This window comes from Tricharina praecox (genome assembly GCF_024521635.1).
Source record: "Tricharina praecox strain CBS 144465 chromosome Unknown BZA05scaffold_3, whole genome shotgun sequence".
Taxonomy (NCBI): domain Eukaryota; kingdom Fungi; phylum Ascomycota; class Pezizomycetes; order Pezizales; family Pyronemataceae; genus Tricharina; species Tricharina praecox.
The window spans coordinates 1,429,807-1,449,762 of NW_026250405.1; the positions used below are offsets into that span (position 1 = coordinate 1,429,807).

Consider the following 19,956-nt stretch of genomic DNA (forward strand, 5'->3'; position numbering starts at 1 on the left):
TTGGTGCTTCCATAGTGCTTCTATCATATCATAGTTAAAGGTATAAAAGTGGCCTGCGATGGGCCGATGGCGACATCTACTACCTGGTATGCCTATATGCGCACCCCTCCCCATTCCACCCCACCCCCATGGGCACCAGATCATCCGCGGATCGTCTCCGGATCATCCGTGGATTGTCCGCGGAATGAAACTGCATAACTACGGTTTTATGTACATACATGCCGTTGAGTCCATCCTGAGTTCGAGCTGGAGCTGGCGGGAATACCACTGCTCCGTACGTTCCGGCGATTCTCACCGAGAGCTCCGAGAGCTAACGCACGTATGTACCGTAGGCATTGCAGCTGTGTACGTTGTTGTAGCCTGTGGATGGATCATAAGAGAAGCTCGTGGGATAGATACCATACACCACGTCCTACGGTATCAAGCATACATAGAGTCACGGTTAGTGTGTGCTACGAAATCCGGCGGCTCTCGTTGGCGTAGGCTGCGGGCGGATAGATACGGCCCACCACACGGTTTGTAGCTGAGACTCCGAGAATGGGCTCTGGGGGAAGTCCGTGCCGGTTTTCCTGGGGACTAGGGACTGGAGACTGGCGTAGGGCTACGGGCGTACGGGAAGATGTCACGGCGAGGCGAGGCGGGTGTGAGGTGAGGCGGGTGTGAGACGGGTGTGAGACGGGTGTGGGGACGGTGTGGGGACGGTGTGGGGACGGTGTGGGGATGGTGTGGGAACGGTGGGGACGGTGGGACGGTCCGGTCCTATCGTGGCTGTCCGGTCCTGTCGTGGCTGTCGTGGCCAGGCCACGGGTACCTATTGCTGTCCTATAGATAGTTAAGAGAGCTTACAGCTTCTAAGGACACACATGTACTAGTACTACTCGCTATACTTGACTTCACATCAGCTATTGAGCTGCTATAGGTAGACATGTACCACGTCCTATCTGGTCCGGTCATGTGAGTTCCTGCTCGAACCCGCGCATAATAAGACACTGGGCACTGGGCACTGGGCAGGCACACGTACGGTGCCAAGTGGGGGTTTCGGAGCGCCAGGTTTGAAGTGTCTTCTCGAGTATTCGAATCCCACTCATCCGCATATATAGATTGGGGGGCTGAGACTTGGGAGGGCTCCCGGGGGGTCCGGGTTCGGCGTTGGACTCGGCGGAGCGGGATTAGCACTACGGTGGTTGTATACAGACCGTGATCGGCTCGGCGTGCCGTGCAGATTCAACCTCCAGGTGTAGGTATCAGGAATTTACCTGTGAATACTCGAGTATTGTACCTACTTAGTTACATAGTTACATATACCCTCGCCGAACTTCTAAGGCCCACTCCCCACGCCACCACCCGGATACCTGCCAGCTTTCAAGTGGAACCTGTATCCTGTGTCTTTGCGAGTTGCGAGTGTCGAGTGAGTGCGTGGTGGTCACGAGCAGACCCGCGCGGACCCGTGCGGATAGGTACCTGTTCCGTACCATATTTTCGGGACAGAGACCAGACCAGACCACGCTTGAGCCCGAGCCCGCGACGTGTGCACTGTGAAATGTTGCAACTTGTCTCGCAACTCGGGAAGTTGGGATTTATCATCCCCACTGGAGCGGTCACGAGACGCCGACTGACTGGTACTGGCGGATGGGTACGTACATACATGAAGTAACAGGTAGGTACAAGGTAGGTACAAGGTAGGTAGGTACTTGCCTACGCGCCCAAGAGTAACTATCTGGGAATTCCGGACCATATTTTCGGGACGGACTGTCTGCTAGCGACTCCAATTGAGAGGTTGCCATTAGAGCTTGAGCGGTGGGGAGGGGGCTCGGAGGCGAGCGGACGATCATTGATCATGCCATACGGTACCGTATACGAGACTCCACTTTTTACCAGAGGGGATTGTGGATTGTAATTTGTGGGCACATCCTACATCCTACATACATCTTACAAACATCCGTCAATGGGCTGATGGACATTAGATCATGGCTAAAACGATAGCTCTATTGGTTACTCTACCTACTCTACTTTATGATACCTACACGCTACCTACAGGCCACCTACCTACTCTACCTATCCCCGGTACCGTATGTATATTACAATAGTACGTATGATAGTATAGGTAGTAGAGTGGCTTCCAGGCTTCCAGGCTTCCACTGTCCAGGCTTACACTCGATCTAGGCTTCCAGCGCCAACTTCAGTCTCCAATCCTGGATACACATATTTCCGTGCATACCTACAGTAGTCCGAACTCCGCGTGGCTAGACGCTGATAGTAACTAATCACCGTCCGGACTCCGGACTCCGCAGCAAAAGGCGAGCTTCGTGCCTCCGAGTATACATAGCCAGTATATATCTAGTATCTACATAGCCAGTCTATGGGTACTTAGGTAGGCAAAAAGGCGGCTGTAAGCCCGTAACAGAGTCTCTGGAGTCTGGAGCATCTGCCAGCCACGACTCACCACCATGGCACCGTCCATGAATTGAGTCAGGCAGGTTCTTCCCCATAGTGCACACATGCCTCGAGCCCCGTGCGAGTGTGTGTGTGGGGAGGGACTCCACTCAGTCGTCTAGTGTCCAGTGACAAGGCGATAACTGCAATTCTATATGATCATTGCCCATTGCCGCCTAATAACTTGAGGGGAGCCTACTAACCAAGTAGTTATTACAGAACAGCCTTTCAGGCTTCGCTATCCATTAGCTCAGCGATCCGTCCAGCCCTCACGATCATCGACGATCCCTCCCACGACTTGCCAGTCGCGTCGTTCCCTTTCCTTCCCCCTCGTTCCCTTCCCTTCCTCCTTGTTCCCCTCCTTCTCCTCCTCCTCTCCGCTATTGCTATTGCTATTACTTCCCCCTCGCCTCCCCCCGCACCGCCATGCATACCATAGGTACGATACTTGCTCCGCCCCGTTTGCAACCCACAAAACCCACAAAACCCACAAAACCCACAAACCCACGCGGATAGCCACCGGTACATACTTCTAGCCACCTCAGTGCTCACACAGTCGTGGTCGTGGTCGTGCACATGCCTCGTCACGCCCAGTAACGCCCAGTTAAGCCCACAAGCCCCAGGCCATATCATATCACGGGCCGGCGAGCCGGAGAGGAAGCCATACTGAGGGGACTCAGGGAGATTTATGATATAAGCCCCCCCCCCCCAATAGTTCCAAACCATAGAACAGCAATAACATGTCGCCCGCCGCTATATACATATAGGTAGATAGGTATACGCGTCTACCCATTTTTCCCTTTCCCACAGTCCTGGATAGGATACCATCAGGGGGGAGGTCGGGGGAGGGAGGAGAAGGCGTGAAACTCTCACACGGGTGCGAGCATGCGGTGCTCCAATGATTATGACATGGTTGGAAATTCCAGTCCGCGGGTGGTTACATTGATAGCACGAGTGATCACTCGAGCCCCACCCACCAGTGCTCCACGGTCCACACCTAGTATCCGGTGGATTGGAAGGGGTTGCGTTACAGTAGGTTACAGTAAGTACTTATGTATGTATGCTCTCTGGCTAGCTACACACATGACATGACAAGACATAGCAATACTACGGTACCTATTGCCCAATGCCCAAAGCCCCATGCCCAGCGCAGACGGATTTAAAACATATCCTCGAGACTCTTATCAGCGTCGAGCTTGATAAGCTCCATCATTCCGTCGGGCATGATGGGCGTTCCCTTATCGTCCTTGACGTAGCGGAACGGCATTTCGGTGCTCTCGTTCTTGTTGATCTGGAGGGTGGGGTAGTCGGCGTAGGGGATCTCGTCGAGTTTTTCTTTAAGCACGGGTTAGTTTTGTGATGAGATGTGACGAGAGGGAGGAAAGGGGGGATACTCTTCTCTTCGATCACTATCCGCGTAACCCGCACTGCCGTGTCCGTCGTCATCTGCAGCTTTTGGAGGTTGCGCCCGGTGTAGCCGTATTTGCGGAGCTCGGCGGTACGGTCTTTGCTGGGTCGTAAGCAAGTGGAGCATTGCGGGCGGGTAGCAGCTACATACCCCTCGGCGGATCATCGCCTATATTTGCGCCACGGTATTAGCACGCCTCACGCCTCCCCGCATCCCATCCCATCCCGCCCCCTCCCCTCCCCTCCCCTCCCGCACCTCCGCGCGCAGCGCCCGCAGTGTCAGAGCACATACCCAGAATCCCGCCAAACACGAACCAATCAAAGACGTCACCATCCTCAGGGGCGAGAGTTTTTTCCGCCTGGGGGTCCAAGAGACAGACGCGGTGTTTCGGCACACCAGAGAGGGTCTCGACGTCCTTCGTGGTAGCCACGAAGGACTCCCCCAGCTTCTCGGTAAGCGTGGCTGGAAGGTCTGCGGCCAGCGACGCCTGCAAAGACGTCAGGTAGAATACACTCCCCCGCCCCGCCGCGGCGGTCTCAGATGCGATCGCGATGTACTCCAGTGTAGACCAGGCGCCCATTTCCGGCTCCATATCTGCCGGCCGGCCATGGGGATTAGAAAGGTGCGCGAGGGAAGAGAGGAGGAGGGGAGGACACACGTTCTACGACATAGTTCTTTCCTGTAGCTGCCGACATGGTTTTTTTTTTTGCAACAGTTCGTTCGTTCGCTCGTCCGGGTTTTGTGCGCGCGGGAGAGAAGGAAGCAGAAGCGGAAGCAAACGTTAGGTTAATCGATCGTTTTAGCCTTTCCGCGTAAGTTAAGATCGGGCAGTTTGCGATTGACAGGCACAGCAGGCAGCGGGCAGCGGGCGGGCAGACCTACTGGTAGTGGTGGAGGACAGCGGTCGGCAGGTTCGATTCGCGGGCTGCGGGCTGCGGGGTGTGCGTGTGGGTGTGGTGGAAGAAAAACGAGCGAACCCCACCATGCATGGGAATCGGCCGGCATCTTTTCTTTTCCTTCCCTGCCTGCCTGCCGGCATCTTTTCCTGCACTGCCTGGCCTGCATCTCGGTTCCTACATAGATCCTAGTATCTAGCCGACCCCGGATCCCGATCCTGTTCCCGAAGCGAGGCCGGTAGTTGTTTCAATCTTTGTTCGTAACCTGAGCAATGCCGACATGACATGCGTATGCGTGCGGCAGATCCAGCGCTCGATCAACCGCCAGAAAGCAAGCCACACTCGGAAGCTCGGGGACATGCGTCTCGTCTCATTAATGTTGGGTGAATGCGACCAGCGATGTTTCCCGGGGCAGAAAGGCAGAAGGGCAGAAACGTGATGTGACCGGTCGCAGCCGCCCTCGTTTCACGGCCTCCACTCACTTCACTGCAAAAATCAACCACCGGGCTCGCAAACCAATGGCCCGATAGAGTAACTAGGGGTAGGGCACTCGAGTTGCCTGCCTGGCATCCGGTCAGTCGGCCAGTCGGTAGATAAAGCTGCCGGTGCCTGGTCATCAATACCGGTACATACATGCATACATACAAGTCCCGGACGGACTGACTGACTGCAGACTCCAATCTCCAATCTCCAATCAATACACTGTACGTAAAACCAGCATCTGCCTGCCGCTGTTGCCGTGGCGATGGATGGAGCTTCGTGGCCGTATTCATAGAGGATACAATGAATGGCACGATGGCACGATGCGGCTCGTGAAAAACGAATGGACAAGGCGATTCGCCGATTCATGCCGACAGAATACGACGAGTCGATGACGAACAAATGATCCCAAATATAGTTCCGGCAGCAGGAACAATCATTGCCAATGTCCCGTCCCTTCCCCTCCTCGAGTCCTCCTCCTCTAAATTCTTGGACAGACATCCATGCCCAAAGCTTGAAAAAGCACCAAAGAAACCAAGGCAAACGTAATCTACAAATAGACATGAAAATACGTACATAACATAAACTACCGATGCTAATACAGACCAAGCCCAAGACCAAGACCAACGAGCAAACAAACCATCCACGGGACCCAACTAATATCGCTGCCTCTCCTCCGCCTGCCGATTCATCTCGGCCATGAAGCGCATCATAAACGCCTTCTCGACGATTGGGCTGGGGTACTTCTGTCCGCGACTCAGTCGTGGCCGATCTTCGAGGATGCTGTAATCAGGCCGGGATCGCGGCGTCTGTGACGACGCGATGGCGGGGCGTGTGTGTGCTGCCGGCGGGGTTTGTGGTGGTGGTAGCCGCGATGGCAGCGAATGGTCCTCGACGAGAGATAGTTTCCGCGGTCGGGTGCTGAAATACTCCGGTGCGGAGGAGGTGGTGGTGGGAGTGGCCGACTCGGGCGTCGTCGGAGTCGACGATGGTATTGGCTTCTCCGAAGTTGGTGTGGGTGTGGTGGTGGTTGTAGTAGTGGACTCTTTTCCTTTCCGTAGATTCACGATGCGGTGCTTCTTTTTTCTGCGGCCGGGGGTGCCGAGTGACATTGTGCTGCTACTCTGGTGCAGGCCGGGTCGGAGTGGCGAGTCCGCCATGGGTGTGCCAGCGGATGTTTGTGCTACCTGGTCCAGACTGCTCGGCGGTGTGGCGCGGTATATTACGCCGTTGATCGAGGGCGTGAACAGCGACAGCGTGGCTTGCGAATTCCGCAACGTGTGCAGACACAACATGTTCTTTTCCGAAACCGACGGGGCATCCGCACTTTCTCCGGCAAAGAGAAGATCGAGATCCTCCTCGACATCCTCCTCCCCATCCTCCACCGCCGGGAGCACTGTATTCTCATCTTTCACCGGAGCTCTTCCGTCTGGCTCCAGCAGTCGGAGGGACAGCTTGTACACTGCAAGCGGAAGCTCCTCCTGAAACACGCCACGGACCTGCCGCTCGATCTCTCGCTGCAGGTAGTCCTTTATGAACGGGATCGAGTCGAACGACGACTGCACCTTCATGGATTCGAGCGGATCGTTGCGAAACACCAGGGTTATTCCCTTCTCCTTGGAGAACACCAGGATCACGAATCCCGACAACTTGAATTCCGAGAGCGTGAGGCGGACCGGGATCGACAGCGGCGTGGCGGCCACCGCCAACGGATGCGGCGACGTGAAGTCGGGCGAGGTGGTCAGATACGTGCACAGCGGATTGATCTGCAGTGTCCGACGACGACGCGAAACAAGTCAGTCTCTTGTCTCTAAATATGCATATTTCTACAACTACCGGTATAGTACCGTACCTGAACTCTCGCCTTAACAGTGACCTGCGCATCGCCGGCGTACGTCATTCGAAACACGCCGCGAAACCTGTCCTCAGCGAGGTCTCCAATCTCGAGGACCTCGAGCTCCGGCGCGCTATGGCCAAGGTGCAGGTTCTCGACCGCGACATCTGAGTCCACGATCACAGACGACTTCGCAGACTTATTGAGCGCGAGCGTCAGGAGCTCTTTGGCATGCGAATAGAACTCCGGCGAGCTCGCCGACGCGATCAGAGGCGTCCAGTTGAAATTAAAGGCCATGGTGGCAGCAGCAGCAGCAGTAGGTAACTATCGCGGAGGCTTAAAGTAAAGGTAAGAGGTAGGTGTATAGGTGATTGGGAGTTGTAGTTAGGCGGGCTAGGCTCGCATCAGCCAGGCGTGGTGCTGTCGAACATGAACGAGAGGTCGTCCAGAGGCCGTTCTGTTGTATGTATTGTAGGTATTGTAAGGTGTCCTCCGAATTGTTTCGTTTTCGATATCGCTTCCTTCCTCTCTGCCCGACGGACGCCGATATTGCGCTTCTGCGATTGAGTAGGATTATTGGAGGAATGATACTGGCCACCGCAGGTTTTCAGTCAGAAGAGCTGCATGAACAGGGTTGGCTGGTTGCATGTGCCACGTGCCAACACGGAGCAGGTGCAGCCGGAGCCGTTGGGGACAGAGCCACAGTGTGGCACGGCCATTGTAGCAGTGGAAGAAGGTCACATGGCAGGTTTGGCACCTTGGCGGGCACTAGGTTCGGAGCTTCAAAAGAGAGAGTCGTTGCGTAGAGTAGTCACCGTGCTCTACAGGCATCGGTGATTGATAAGATAATGTACATCTCCAAAAAGCTCGAGTGCTACATCATGAGCCAAACAACATCAACTTCCCCAGCCTCAACATACAATGGCCACCAACGAACGTCATAGAAAAATAATGACACCCCTTTTGTACAGATAACAACCATACCGCTAAATCCTTGGACGAGCCATCACGGCCCACATGAAAAAAAACAAGACACTCAGCCCGGAGAGCACGATGAGGCCAGAACAAAGAAGCAAGCTTTCCAAATCGTCCATCCCAAAAGCATACCGCTTCTACGCGAGCCTCGAAGATGCGGCTCTCTGTTCGCTGAAGTACTTCTCGCGAAAATACTCTGCTTGCGCTACCTCATACTCCGCTTCTAGTTCTTCGTTCACTTCGAGCTCGATGACTTCACCGGGTTTCGCACCTTCCACCCCGAGGCAATCTAGGTAATAAAGTCTGGTCTCACGTTTAGGGGGGGCTTGCCTGGTCGCCTAGGTTGCGTCGTGACGGGTCGGAGGCTGAGTCCGAGAGGTATACGCTGATGGCCATCGAGGGGGTCCAAATTTCTCCTCATGCAGCCGCTTCGCACTATCCTGAATGGAAACTATGTGGCGGCGAAATTCGGAAGCCGAGTTATCGCTGGTTTTGACATACGCAAACAGGGCCAGATAGAGGGTGCTTTCCGCGATAAAACCTTTGTGGATGGCCGTAACGATCGTGTCTTCGTTGGTCTCTCCAGCCATGCGCAGAAGTGCGGTCTTATTGGTGGCATACTCGACAGGAGAACGTCCCTGGTCCCATGTGAAATGCTCTTTCCAAGCTTCCAGCTTCAGAATCTCCGGGGGTGGAAAGAAATCTTCACGCAATTTTCGGATCCAGAAGTCAGTGGAATCTCTGCGCTGCAGTTTCTCGAGGTCCGTCATGCCCATTACCCATCGACGTGCCACGGTGCTCTGGCAACACCTAGGAAGCACTGCCAGTGTACTTGCTTCGCCATAGTTTGAGACTGCGTCGCGGATACCGTCGATAAAATCCCGCGCCACCATTAGATCCGGCATCTCTGTAGGCTTGAAAATGCACACATCTTCAGGATCCAACGAAGTCCCGTGCAATACCTGAGTCGGATGCTGTTGCTGGGCCGGAAGGCTCGGACGCTCGTATCGTCCATTGAGCATGTCGACGAGAGATTCCATGCAGCGATCCTGGGCTGCTCGATCTGCCGCCATCTGCTGAGCGAGGTTGAGGAGAGCATCTATGGCCGTCGTGACGGAGGGTTGCTGCTGCTGTAGTGGCTAGGATAGGCGTAGGACTCGGAGTTCCTGGACGAGCTTATTTAGATAAGGGGATCTAGCCATAGCGAATGCGTCAGCTTCCATGGTGCTCTTATCGTTCGAATCGAAGTCGGTGGAGTAGGTTGCGGGTAATGGACGTTGCGGTGTTTCTGCAGATTCCGTCTCCGCCGCAATTGACGTAGAAGCTGAAAACAGCTGTCGATTGTACTGCCCAGTCAGGGAGTCCGCTCCGACAGTCGAAGAATGAGGAAAGGTCCTATACATACCTGTGAGGCTGCGGGGTGTGTGCTAGTGATGAGGATGTAACAGCTTCGCTACCTACTCTGATGAACAGCCGGTGCTTGCTGAGGAGTAGAGAAGAAGGTGCGAGTCTGCCTCTGAATAGCTGATTCGTTAACCGTCTGGTGAACAGCTGTAGCGGGGTACGAAGAAGTCGGAGGGACTGTGATAGGCGTGGGACGGGATTGAAGGTGGTTCTAACTTCTGCTTTCCGAGTGGGAGGGAGGAGAATGCACGAGCTGCTGTGGACCTGTAGGCTGTGGTAAGAACAAACAAGAGGAGCAATAGGTTTGTTTATTGGGCTGATTATCAACCGGAACTGGGTTCTGTCTCGCCGTGTCGAGCTTAGGGTAGGCACTCTACTCTATTCTAGGTGTGTATATACATCAGAAGAGGGTGAAAGAAGAGACAATCAAACCCACAAGAACCGTCCAACCGTCCAACCGTCCAACCGTCCCAGCTATTCCAGACCCAACCTATCATCTCACCACCGCAGGAGTAAATACAGTGCAAACAACACAGATCCCATTGGTATGTAGGAGGGAGCTGGGTGCTGCAGATCGATCACAACAATCTACACGCATGATGCGTCAAAAGCCACATGCTTTCTGAGTCGGAAGCCAGGCGAGTTGCGCGATGAACGGGGAAAGTATCACACTAGAAATGCGGTGGAAGAGGAGGTCGAGTCTGAGTAGAAAAGTAGTGCTTTTTTTTTACTGCCGATTATCCAAGTACATGCTGTAATCACTCCACATATGTTCTGCAATCTCTTCTCTCAAATCCTCCTTCTCCTCTTCGGTTATCTTCTTTTTATCATCCTCCCATGATCTAGATAGCTCGCATGCAATCAATGAATGAACAAAACAAAAGAACAAGATTAATTTCTCCTTCTTCTCATTTCTCCTCCTCTTCCTCCTCCTCCTTCTTCTCCCCCTCCTCACTTCTCCTCCCCCTCCTCTTCCTTCTTCTCCCCCTCCTCACTTCTCCTCCCCCTCCTCCTCTTCCTTCTTCTCCCCCTCCTCACTTCTCCTCCCCCTCCTCCTCTTCCTTCTTCTCCCCCTCCTCATTTTCCTTCTTCTCTTCGGTTCTCTTCTCTTTTTCATCCTCCCCTTCCCCACAGGGCTCATCATCTGTAGATAGTATGTGCCGGCGTATCTTGATGCCGTGCATATTTTTTGTTTGCGCAAGACTCGTGTATGGAGTTGTAGCAGATATCGAGTCGTCGGTTGGTGGAATGGGGAAGAGACGAAAGGTGGAACGGATCGCCAGATTTTCCGGACGAACCGCCACAACCAGCCATGTCGGCGGTTGCTGTTGTTCCTTCCGCCAGTACGGCACCTGCATCTGCGGTGGGAAGCGCAGCCTCGAACAAGACATGGTGGCTCCCTACAAACAACTGAAAGTAGCCTTGGCGAGAGTCACCAGTCCGTTCAAGACACGGCCAATGGTGCAACCAAAGCCCATGATGCAGGTGCCAAAGCCGCTTGGAGATTCATCGATCTGGGCGTAGCCCTTTTCCGCCCTGCGAGCCGCCTCCTGTGAACTCCGTCAGCATGATCATCAACCAATGTTGCGCGGGGGGGTAGCAGTGGACATACCCCAGTGGCCGATGCCCATGCTGGGAAGGTTTTCAAAGTCCCGGGGATCCATCCTAGGTAGGTCAGCATAGCTTTCTGGTGCGGCTGGGTTCACAAGGTTAATGGGTCAGAGAGCTTACAGCAGACCACCCGTGGAGGGCACCTTCGAAGAGCTGTCGGACTCGTCTAAGTTGAGCGTTGGCATTGTCTTCTTGGATGGTAGATGCCGAAGACAGGAAGGATGGCGGGCTCCTCTAAATTGAGCGTTGGCATTGTTGTTGTTGGGCGCGGGTACTGCCTCAAGGGGCATGTTGTGTGGGTGATATATGCCACGGAGGGATGGGAAAAAGGAAGGTGTAGGATGGATGAAGGAAGGGAGGTGGAGAGGAAGGGAGGGAGGTGGGAAGGTAGAGAAGTGGAGAGGGAAGGATGTGAGGGAGTGAGGGAGTAAGGGGATTTTGCGTGAGATGGAAGTAAGGTAGAGAAGTTGAGAGATAGAGAAGGAAGGATGGAAGGAAGGAAGGGAAGGGAAGGAAGTGAAGAAAGGGATTGAGGGAGAGAGCGAGCAAGGTGTGTGTTGTGCGTGGGGGTTGAAGCCGAAGCAAGTCACACGCAGCGGGGGCTACGATGTAAGGCGATTCCCTTTCACGTTCTGCCATTTCCAGTTGTGGACGCATGGAGCAATGCCGAACAATCAAAACAAACCAAAACAAACAGCCAGCCCTCTGAGAGAAGCTCGGACGGACCACACTGCCGTGATGCACATGATGTCAGAATCCTAGCAGTTAAGATCCGCATACCATTGATATCGGCCGCTCAGGACACATTTGTACAGAGTGAGGAGATAGGCAGATTTATGGTAGGAGATGTGCATTTCCCCGGCAGATCCACGAGATGGGTATGGTATGCGAGTTTTTCAACCAGTAGGAGAGAGAGATCTTCCTTTTTATTTCGCATGCAGCCGATCTAGACTATGGCGAACCAACGCACTCCTTTTCCTGCCCGCCCTGGCCAGTCGAGGTGAAAGCCCCGGTACCGACCAGTTCGATGCGGCACCCCACTTCCCCTACCCATCTTTCAACCAGTAGGTAGACGGTGTTCGTTCGACCCGGAATATCATATGAAGGACAGCGAGAGAAATTCTGTGATGTGGATTCCACGCAACTAGCATCAACTAATTTCCCCGGCAGCTCTACGAGATAGATATTTTATGCAAGTTTTTCAACAGTAGGCAGACGGTTTTTTTGTTTAATTGGTAATTGCATGCGACTTATCTAGATCATGGTAATATCACCAGGTAGACGGTGGTTGACACGGAGTAGTTATCATGCGAAGATTATCGAGAGATATTCTATGAAGTAGATTCCACTCCCGCCAGATATTTCCCAACCGCAGGCCTTTCCCCTCCTCCTCCCCCTCCCCCTCCCCCCACACAAAACCCACACACACATAACCCCCCATCACCGCTCAGCATCCGGAACCCACCTCCTAGTATTCCCCCAATACCACCCTAGGACGGCGGTATCAAAAAGTACCTTCCCCACGAGCACCGCGGGCGCAAGCCGTCCCTTCAACACGCCCCTAACCCCACGCTTCCACCCATTCACGGCCAAAAAAAGTGTTCCCCACGCCGCGCCCGTGCCCGCCGCATCAACGGTATAGCCCTGCTGGCACATTCCTGCGCTGAGCAGGAACGCCGCCGAGAATAGCCCCAGGTGTACCGGGCGCGGGTAGTATGCGGCGTGCTGGGGGCGGCGGGAGGGGGGGAGGAGGGTGAGTGCTGGAGGGCGGGGGGGTTAGTAAGGTGCGAGGGGGGAGGAAGGAGGGGACAAACACAGTGCGCTCGTCGACAGCGCGGTCAACGGCGACTCGGCGAATACTCGCCCCGTCGTGTCGAGCCAGTGCGTTATGCGCTTGCGAGTGCTGGTGGGTGAGGCCATTGTGTGCGGGGTGTGCGTGGTTTGCGGGGCTCGTGGGGTTCGTGTGTGGTTCGTGGGTGGTTCGTGGGTGGTTCGTGGGCGGCGATGCGGGGAGGCACGAGGCGGCGTGGTGGTGGTGGGTTGACGTGAATTGACCGTGAGTGGTGGGGTGCGGGATGACGTCATTTCGTTTTTGTCTCCGAGTGGCAGGGATGTGATGTGGCTCGGTACCCCGTAACTACCCCAGGAAGGGTGATGGATAATGACCGGGCGGATACATGGGCGGAGCGCGACGACGTGACGTGACGTTGCGATCTTGATCTCGCATGAATTTCCCCCCGACTTTCGACTTTCGGAACGGATCGTGGATGGCTCCGAAGTTCGAACTCAGCCGGCCAGCCAGACGAACAGACAGACAGACAGCCATGAGCTCCGGAATAAAGTAGGGTGCATGGCTCAGCACTCAGCACCCATCAGCACTCGCCAATGGCCGTGGGTTTCAAATCCAGCTCCAGCTCGCCGAGTCATACCGGTATTCCCCATACATACGGTATGTAACCTGCCCTCCTACTAGGTATATGGAGATCAGCCTGCTCGGGCTCGGAACCCTACCTCTTCCCCACAGGGCCACGGGGCCACAGGGCCACGGGGCCACAGGGCCACGGGGCCACAGGGCCACGGGGCCACAGGGCCATAGGGCCACAGGGCCACAGACAGCCACTAACCAAGCCCCCACATACCTATGGTTGGGGACGCCTATACCCGATGGAAAAACACCCCCAACTTTGACACCTATCTCCTCCACCAAAAAGTTTTTTTTGAACAAAAACTCTCTATTAATCGATAGAGAATCGCATGGCCGTAATTTAAAAAACGTCCGATTAATTTTCAGATGCGTGGTTGTGGAGAAGAAGAATTTAGAAAATAAATCATTTTGTATGGAGGCCAACTCAATGTCCCTCCCCTGTTGTCACCCAATTTACCCATGTTTGCACTGAATTTGCCCATTCTAGGTCCATGGACAGTCAATCGGGTAAGCCAAGAACCATTTTGGACTGATATTTGGTCTATATAGACCTAAAATGGAATTAAAAATGCCTATTTTGCTAAAAAACATTTCTTAAAAATCGTTATTTATTACCAAATATCAGCCTATAATGAAATTAAAATGCCTATTTTTGCTAAAAAAAAAATCCCAAAAATCGGTATTTATTACCCGTTTTGTAATTAATTCAATTTTTCCACGAATGTCCCACCCCATCAGCTCTAGGAGTCCCCAACCATATATACCCTGAGCTCTACACATGTACCGCAGGCAGGTATCTCCACATCTCCATATCTCCGCGGTCTCGTGCTTCCGACATAACATCAATTTGGAGCTCCCCTTGATTTCCAGCTGCCCCCCCACCCGCCCCCGCACCCCTTCAATCAAAGCAAATCACCCGGCACGCCAAAAAAGCGGTCCGAACGTCGCTGAAAACACATCCCCGCCGCCTCCGAGAGCCTTGGCCTTCACATTAAATCCCCCATCGCCCCCAATCCCCCAAGCTTCAAGCTCCAAGCTCCAAATACTGATTAGTATAACAATCCACGTGAGATGCGATGAGTGAAGGATACATTGCAGAGTGCACTGGAATATGCATATTCACCCCCCTTCAACCCCCACCCTCGCTCCCACCAACTGCCCACGCCCAGACCCAGACCCTCGCCCTCGACCTCGATGACTTTGCAGCCCAGAGCCGTCCATACATGAGTCAAAAGATGTAAACTTCCAACTTCCATAGAGCATAGAGCATAGAGCATAGAGCATAGAGCATAGAGCATAGAGCATAGAGCATAGAGCATAGAGCATAGAGCATAGAGCATAGAGCATAGAGCATAGAGCATAGAGCAAAGTAAAGTAAAGTATGCTCCAGCTCCAGAGGTAGTTAAAGGTGAATGAAAAGTGTGAAGGAAAAGTGTGAAAAGGCCACAGAAAGGATGACGATGCCCCCTTCCCACCTAACACAAGCCCAACACAATCCAAGCCCAGCAAGCAAGCAAGCACAGTTCCATACGCCTTGTCGCGCCTTTGATATGATGATATGAATGGAGGAAACGAAACAAAGAAAAAAAGAAAAAACATTTTGGAAAAGCCCCCAAGCCCCTCCCCGGCCCGATGCAAAGGAAACATTTAGGAAGAAAAAGAGAAAAAAAACACAAGACAAGACAAGACAAGACAAGAAAGATGGGATCCGGACGAACCTGAAGACCTCACACCTCCCTCCCTCCTCCAGAGATATATACATTGAAGGAAAAAGAAGAAAAAGAAACCCAATCCCATCTAGCAAGAACCCTCCGATTACAAAAAAAGCATGATGCAAGTGTGGTTCCCAAAATGAAAGAAAGTCGCACTTTTTTTTCCTCTCACGAAACTTTTCCGAGTATCGTTGAAGCTTCGTTTAGTAAAAGTGAAAGAGAAAAAAAAAAAAGTCTAGAAAAGAAGAACCAAAACCAAGCAAGAAACCAGGTTTTGGATTTGGAATTTGGAATTTTTGACGGTGAAGTCGTGCCTTTGCAGTGAGACAAGTAATGCAGAAAGGTCTTCTGTCGATATCGTCCACATTGAACCTTGGAAAAAAGGTTCGAGCAAAACCAATTGCTCATCGCGGTGATGGCTATTGGGCTTTTATGGCGGCCGGGCACATGATCGAGAGGGGGGTTTCGGATCCTTCCTCTTCGATTTCGTCCGGAAACGTTGTTGGTATCCAGTCGTGCTCCCAGGCCATGTCCAGACAAGCCTCGAGTCGGTATGCCTCGATCTTCTTAAGATCGTGGGGTCGACTCTTGGAACCGGCGAATTTTCGATACTCTTCCAGGGCGAGAGCGGGGGACCACGCCTGAAACCTGCGGAGACATCCAATGACCGTTCCGGTACGATGCTGCAGAGTTGATTTCATGTTAGCTTCTATCCGAGAGGGATGCGTATATTCCAACCGCATCGAGAACTTACTTTTCCCTTGTTGCAGTGAACCAGTATGGGATGATTCCTGCGGTTAAGAATGATCTGAAGAGCAGAGGTGATCTTCTCGTCGGGAACGGGCGTGATGCAATTCTCCTTGTTGCCGGGCATATCGATCTGATGGTGGGTGATGCCATTCTCCTTCAAGAATTCGACATTCGCTTCGGGATATTCATCGCCAACTAACGTCCTATACAGGCAATCCCGTCAGAGGAAAGCTCAGGACATCGCGTCGCCTCCAAAAAAGAAGAGCTTACAGGATAGTCTTCAGCCCCAACTTCTTCAGATACGGCAGGTTTTCGGGCTTTGGGAAGCTGCTCCGATAGACCATTCCGGTCACTAGGGCGAAATTGTCGGGAGGCATGTAGGAGCCCAAGCTGGAGACGCTCGACGAACTGACGGTGCGGAGCATCTTGAGGGGCGGGCGTAGCGCTGTTACAGCTGCGAGGGAACCAATTGTCAGTTTCACCATCTCACGAAGCGGCCAGAGAGGGGAGAGAGAATGTATTACCTGTCACTTTCTCGAGAGAGCCAGCCTCATCTTCCTTCGGAGCAGAGCGTTTCGGGTGCGAGCCATCCATGGCAGCGGATTCCGAGCAGTTGAAGCTTGAAAACTGGTGCTGGTGGGGCGCAGTGAAGGGTCGTGGGACGGCCGGGGCAGCGATGGGGCGGTTCAACTGATCGTCATGGTGCTGGTGTTTGAATTCAGACGTGGATGTATTCGGACTGTAGGACTGCGTTCTCTGGATTCGGTCGAAGAGCCGCTGTGGCATCGGAGTTACCGCGGCGTGTAGTGGAAGGATGTATAGCTTAGGGTGAAAGACGTTTTTTCTGCTGGCTGGCTGTCGGATTGACAGCTGCTATGCGACTTCCCGGGGGAAGTGTGTTTCCTTGCTGGGGGTCGGATTCTTTCTCTCTCTCTTGCTTTCTTTATTTTTCCTTTTCCGGTTTCCGTTTCTTTCTTTTTTTCTTTTTGAATTCTTGGTGTTGGGACGGAACAAAGGTGGGTGAACCGGAGGAGGGGGGTAACCAAGTGAGTAGTACTTAGGTCGGTAGGATGTATCTATCGATAACAGCAAAAGCGGGTGACGGGGGAGGTGAAGGCACGAAGAGTGAATCGGGACAGGGCGCGAAGTACGCGGGTGCCTCTAGACACTGACGGAGGCAGTGTGCCAGGAGTGGTGGAGACAGTCGCGTGCGAGAGCAGGAGTAGTGGGTAGTATTGGATGTGTTGCGGGATGGGGGGGGGGGGGGGGAGAGAGTGGAATTATATGGGAGGAGAGGGTTATTAAGTATGAGTTCCCAAAGCGGCTAAGCAGCGAGTGGCATGCAGGGCAGGCTTAACTTTGCAGTGCGGGTGGGTGTGCGGGTGGGTTTCTGTTTCGAAAGTTGTCTCTGGAAGTTTGAGGCGAGACGGACAGAGAGAAGAGAGAGGGCGAGACACAGGCAAAGGCAAAGGAGTGGACGGGCTGCGAGTGGTGAGAGAGAGAGAGAGCAGCGGGACCAGTGGGGAGCGTACTTGGTTAGCGGGAAAGTATAGAGTAGAACAGAAGAGGTGGAGTAACTATCGTTGGCTTGGACTGAGAATGTCAGGCACGCCGCACAACACACCACAGAGGCGGATCATTCTCTTCGGGAGAAGCAGGAATGGAAATCGCCTCCAACGTGACCGCCAGTGGCATGTCCATTGTCCAACGGTACGAGGCGCGGTCTGGTCCGCATGCACGGAGGACATACATACTCCATGCATAATTCTAACTTACTTGCTTGGGTACTCACACGACGAAGGGGAGCCCACACTACATGCCGGGTACTTCACTTCCTAGTCACCCACCGGTATCCGCCCACAATCAAGGACGACGGGGACGACGGGGACGACGGGGACGACGGGGGGGGATGGGGCGACGGGAGGACGGTGGCGTATGTGCTCAGCGCGCTCAGAGGCAGACGACGCAGACCAACCAACGTCAGGTTTCCGGACGTAGTAGAGGTCAGTAACTATCGGTGGAGGTATCGGCGAAGGTATCATATATAGTCACCAGTATACTTCTAATGCTGTCATACGGTGGTATCGGTCGAGGCAGAGAGAAGTTTTCGTGTGATCGACATGCGCCGAGGACCCCGCCAAGTTCTGGCCATGGTCGCGCCCGCCCGTTGTGACGTTGCAGATCAGCCGTCGGTGCTTTTAGAGAGGGGGGGAGGGGGCCTTGCTTTGCTTTGCGAAGGGAGAGACAACTCTATTTCGCTGGGCCAATCATGACGCGCACCGCTGGCCGTAGATGCTTTTACATAGACTATCCATACACATTTACGTTCGCAGTCTCTCTCTGCGGGTCCGTCATGGTCAGAGTCTGAATGGTGCATCCAAGCACTTACTCCAGTTCACGACTCTTCTCTCGACACCATCCACTTTTTGTGTTTCTGTGTTTTCTAGAGGACGAGCCCCGATCACGTGGACGCGGACAAGGGGGGGGCTGGCCGGTTTGACCACTGACGAGATGGCAGGCTTTGGGCTCACTGCGCAGTGCGGTGTCGCGTGTGGCCGGCGGCCGACCGCTCTGGGAAGATACATGCTTTTTTCGGTTAGACACATCTTCTCTGGAAAACGGAATGCTGGCAAAACGAGAAATAAGGGGAAAATGCAAATTGAATTACAATTGATGTAAAAACAAAGGAGAAAATGCAAATTGAATTACAATTGATGTAAAAAAAAAGGAGTCTCGGAGTCGGGCGCGCCTTCTTTCTCTTCTCCTCCTCTTCTATGTATTCCCTTCCCTTCGATGGATGGCAGTCGTCATACGACACTGCTGCGTGCGTAACTAACTCCGATAGGCGGGCGGAAATCCGTATCTCCGAGCATGAGCATGAGGGGGGGGACTGGACTGGGTTGGATTGGCCCGCCCGTGGTCCGCGCGCGCGAGCCCAGAGGTGGTGGTGACGTGACGAGGACAGCATGTCAGGGCGGTCGAGGTCGCTGTTGCGGCCGTGGCCGTGGGGCGCGCGGGCACCAGTCAGTGGTCACCGTACATATACTCTGTAGCCGACAGAGAGAGAGAGGGAAGCAATCTATTGTCGCATACGGGCAGTCGGTCGATTGGATGCTTCGCATATTCATCCTCTGGGAGAGTTTCCCGGCGCAGTGATCAACGCCCTCCTCCCCCCATCCATCCATCCATCCATCAATCAATCCCGCATCAATCCATCCATCAATCTGTAGAGAATCTATCGAGATCGGGAATCCTCAGGATTCACGAGCAAAGAGGCGAATATCTACTATATCTACTCTACTACAGTCTGCCGGTGCTAGTTGGTATACGGTAGATCCGCCATTTCCCCTCTTCCGTCCCACCTCCATCTCCGCCGCTACGTACTGCTCTACTTTACCGTAGTCCTCTACCGTAGTAGTTACCGTAGGTAGTATGTGCTCGTTGTCATCGTTGTCGTCGGCGTTGTTGTCGTCGCTGTCGTTGTCATCGTCGTCGTCGTACATAGTCGTCGGTGTAGTGTACGGTATGTATGATACCTAAAGCACCCATGAGCTCGGCGATCGATCCCTTCCCTTCTCACTCCTCACTCCTCGCTCCACACATTGCGTGACCGTCCTCCCGACCATCCGCCCGTCCGTCCGCCCGCTGCGCAGCCCGCAGCCCGCAGGTCGAAGGCCGCAGTGCAGCCCGCAATGAAGGTTGAACTTTGCGGTTTCGGACTCTTGCATTTGCATGCATGCGGCGCCGGAGTGTGCGAACGGGAAGGACACAAGGCCCGACTCAACTTGCGTGCATGCATGCTCGAGCCGGAGTGTGCGAACGGGAGGACTCAAGACACAAGGCCCGCATGCTCGAGCCGCTCGCTTCGATAACTTTTTTTCATCCTCAAACCCCAGCTGGCTGTTGGCAAGCAAGCATGGTGGCGAATCCCAATTTCCACGACGTGTTATGGATTTGAAGTCGAAGGGGGCGTCCGGGGTTGTGGACGGGCTTCCTGGGGTAAGTACTAGGTAGGGTGGATGCTGGTG

At 53.8% G+C, this 19,956-nt stretch overlaps 6 protein-coding genes across 6 annotated transcripts; all 6 read right to left on the reverse strand.

Moving 5' to 3' along the window:
- Positions 1 to 3,415: 3,415 nt before the first annotated feature.
- BZA05DRAFT_387423 (SAM-dependent RNA methyltransferase) lies at positions 3,416 to 4,845 on the reverse strand. Its single transcript, XM_051482579.1, has 5 exons — positions 4,500 to 4,845; positions 4,133 to 4,435; positions 3,992 to 4,009; positions 3,828 to 3,938; positions 3,416 to 3,768 (listed from the first exon to the last, which is right to left on the reverse strand). The coding sequence occupies exons 1-5, from the start codon at positions 4,534 to 4,536 to the stop codon at positions 3,593 to 3,595; spliced, it is 645 nt and encodes a 214-aa protein (XP_051343130.1). The 5' UTR covers positions 4,537 to 4,845; the 3' UTR covers positions 3,416 to 3,592.
- A 643-nt stretch (positions 4,846 to 5,488) lies between these two features.
- On the reverse strand, positions 5,489 to 7,684 carry BZA05DRAFT_368496 (uncharacterized protein). Its single transcript, XM_051481586.1, has 2 exons — positions 7,070 to 7,684; positions 5,489 to 6,983 (listed from the first exon to the last, which is right to left on the reverse strand). The coding sequence occupies exons 1-2, from the start codon at positions 7,346 to 7,348 to the stop codon at positions 5,874 to 5,876; spliced, it is 1,389 nt and encodes a 462-aa protein (XP_051343131.1). The 5' UTR covers positions 7,349 to 7,684; the 3' UTR covers positions 5,489 to 5,873.
- A 680-nt stretch (positions 7,685 to 8,364) lies between these two features.
- BZA05DRAFT_441799 (uncharacterized protein) lies at positions 8,365 to 11,226 on the reverse strand (the record flags this gene model as incomplete). Its single annotated transcript, XM_051486697.1, has 5 exons — positions 8,365 to 9,165; positions 10,729 to 10,788; positions 10,867 to 10,980; positions 11,043 to 11,126; positions 11,185 to 11,226. 5 exons carry the CDS (start codon positions 11,224 to 11,226, stop codon positions 8,365 to 8,367), a joined length of 1,101 nt encoding a protein of 366 aa, XP_051343132.1.
- Positions 11,227 to 12,284: 1,058 nt separating this feature from the next.
- Positions 12,285 to 13,093, reverse strand: BZA05DRAFT_471262 (uncharacterized protein). The gene is made up of 2 exons (XM_051487949.1): positions 12,856 to 13,093; positions 12,285 to 12,801 (listed from the first exon to the last, which is right to left on the reverse strand). The coding sequence occupies exons 1-2, from the start codon at positions 12,959 to 12,961 to the stop codon at positions 12,482 to 12,484; spliced, it is 426 nt and encodes a 141-aa protein (XP_051343133.1). The 5' UTR covers positions 12,962 to 13,093; the 3' UTR covers positions 12,285 to 12,481.
- A 1,269-nt stretch (positions 13,094 to 14,362) lies between these two features.
- BZA05DRAFT_167521 (uncharacterized protein) lies at positions 14,363 to 15,355 on the reverse strand. Its single transcript, XM_051479162.1, has one exon. It carries the CDS (start codon positions 15,111 to 15,113, stop codon positions 14,586 to 14,588), a length of 528 nt encoding a protein of 175 aa, XP_051343134.1. The 5' UTR covers positions 15,114 to 15,355; the 3' UTR covers positions 14,363 to 14,585.
- A 242-nt stretch (positions 15,356 to 15,597) lies between these two features.
- On the reverse strand, positions 15,598 to 16,305 carry BZA05DRAFT_332032 (tyrosine phosphatase family-domain-containing protein; the record flags this gene model as incomplete). Its single annotated transcript, XM_051480620.1, has 3 exons — positions 15,598 to 15,861; positions 15,933 to 16,131; positions 16,199 to 16,305. 3 exons carry the CDS (start codon positions 16,303 to 16,305, stop codon positions 15,598 to 15,600), a joined length of 570 nt encoding a protein of 189 aa, XP_051343135.1.
- Between the last annotated feature and the right edge of the window lie 3,651 nt (positions 16,306 to 19,956).

What these genes read in the sequence shown, in the direction of transcription:
- BZA05DRAFT_387423 (XM_051482579.1), bottom strand. Translation starts at nt 4,536, where the DNA reads ATGTCGGCAGCTACAGGAAAGAACTATGTCGTAGAAC. An exon ending in AAAGAACTATGTCGTAGAAC is followed by an intron (nt 4,436 to 4,499) that starts GTGTGTCCTCCC and finishes GCCGGCCGGCAG; the next exon opens with ATATGGAGCCGGAAATGGGC. An exon ending in GATAGTGATCGAAGAGAAGA is followed by an intron (nt 3,769 to 3,827) that starts GTATCCCCCCTT and finishes CCGTGCTTAAAG; the next exon opens with AAAAACTCGACGAGATCCCC.
- BZA05DRAFT_368496 (XM_051481586.1), bottom strand. Translation starts at nt 7,348, where the DNA reads ATGGCCTTTAATTTCAACTGGACGCCTCTGATCGCGTCGGCGAGCTCG. An exon ending in CTGTTAAGGCGAGAGTTCAG is followed by an intron (nt 6,984 to 7,069) that starts GTACGGTACTAT and finishes CGGACACTGCAG; the next exon opens with ATCAATCCGCTGTGCACGTA.
- BZA05DRAFT_471262 (XM_051487949.1), bottom strand. Translation starts at nt 12,961, where the DNA reads ATGGCCTCACCCACCAGCACTCGCAAGCGCATAACGCACTGGCTCGAC. An exon ending in GCTGTCGACGAGCGCACTGT is followed by an intron (nt 12,802 to 12,855) that starts GTTTGTCCCCTC and finishes CCCGCCCTCCAG; the next exon opens with CACTCACCCTCCTCCCCCCC.
- BZA05DRAFT_167521 (XM_051479162.1), bottom strand. Translation starts at nt 15,113, where the DNA reads ATGTTTCCTTTGCATCGGGCCGGGGAGGGGCTTGGGGGCTTTTCCAAA.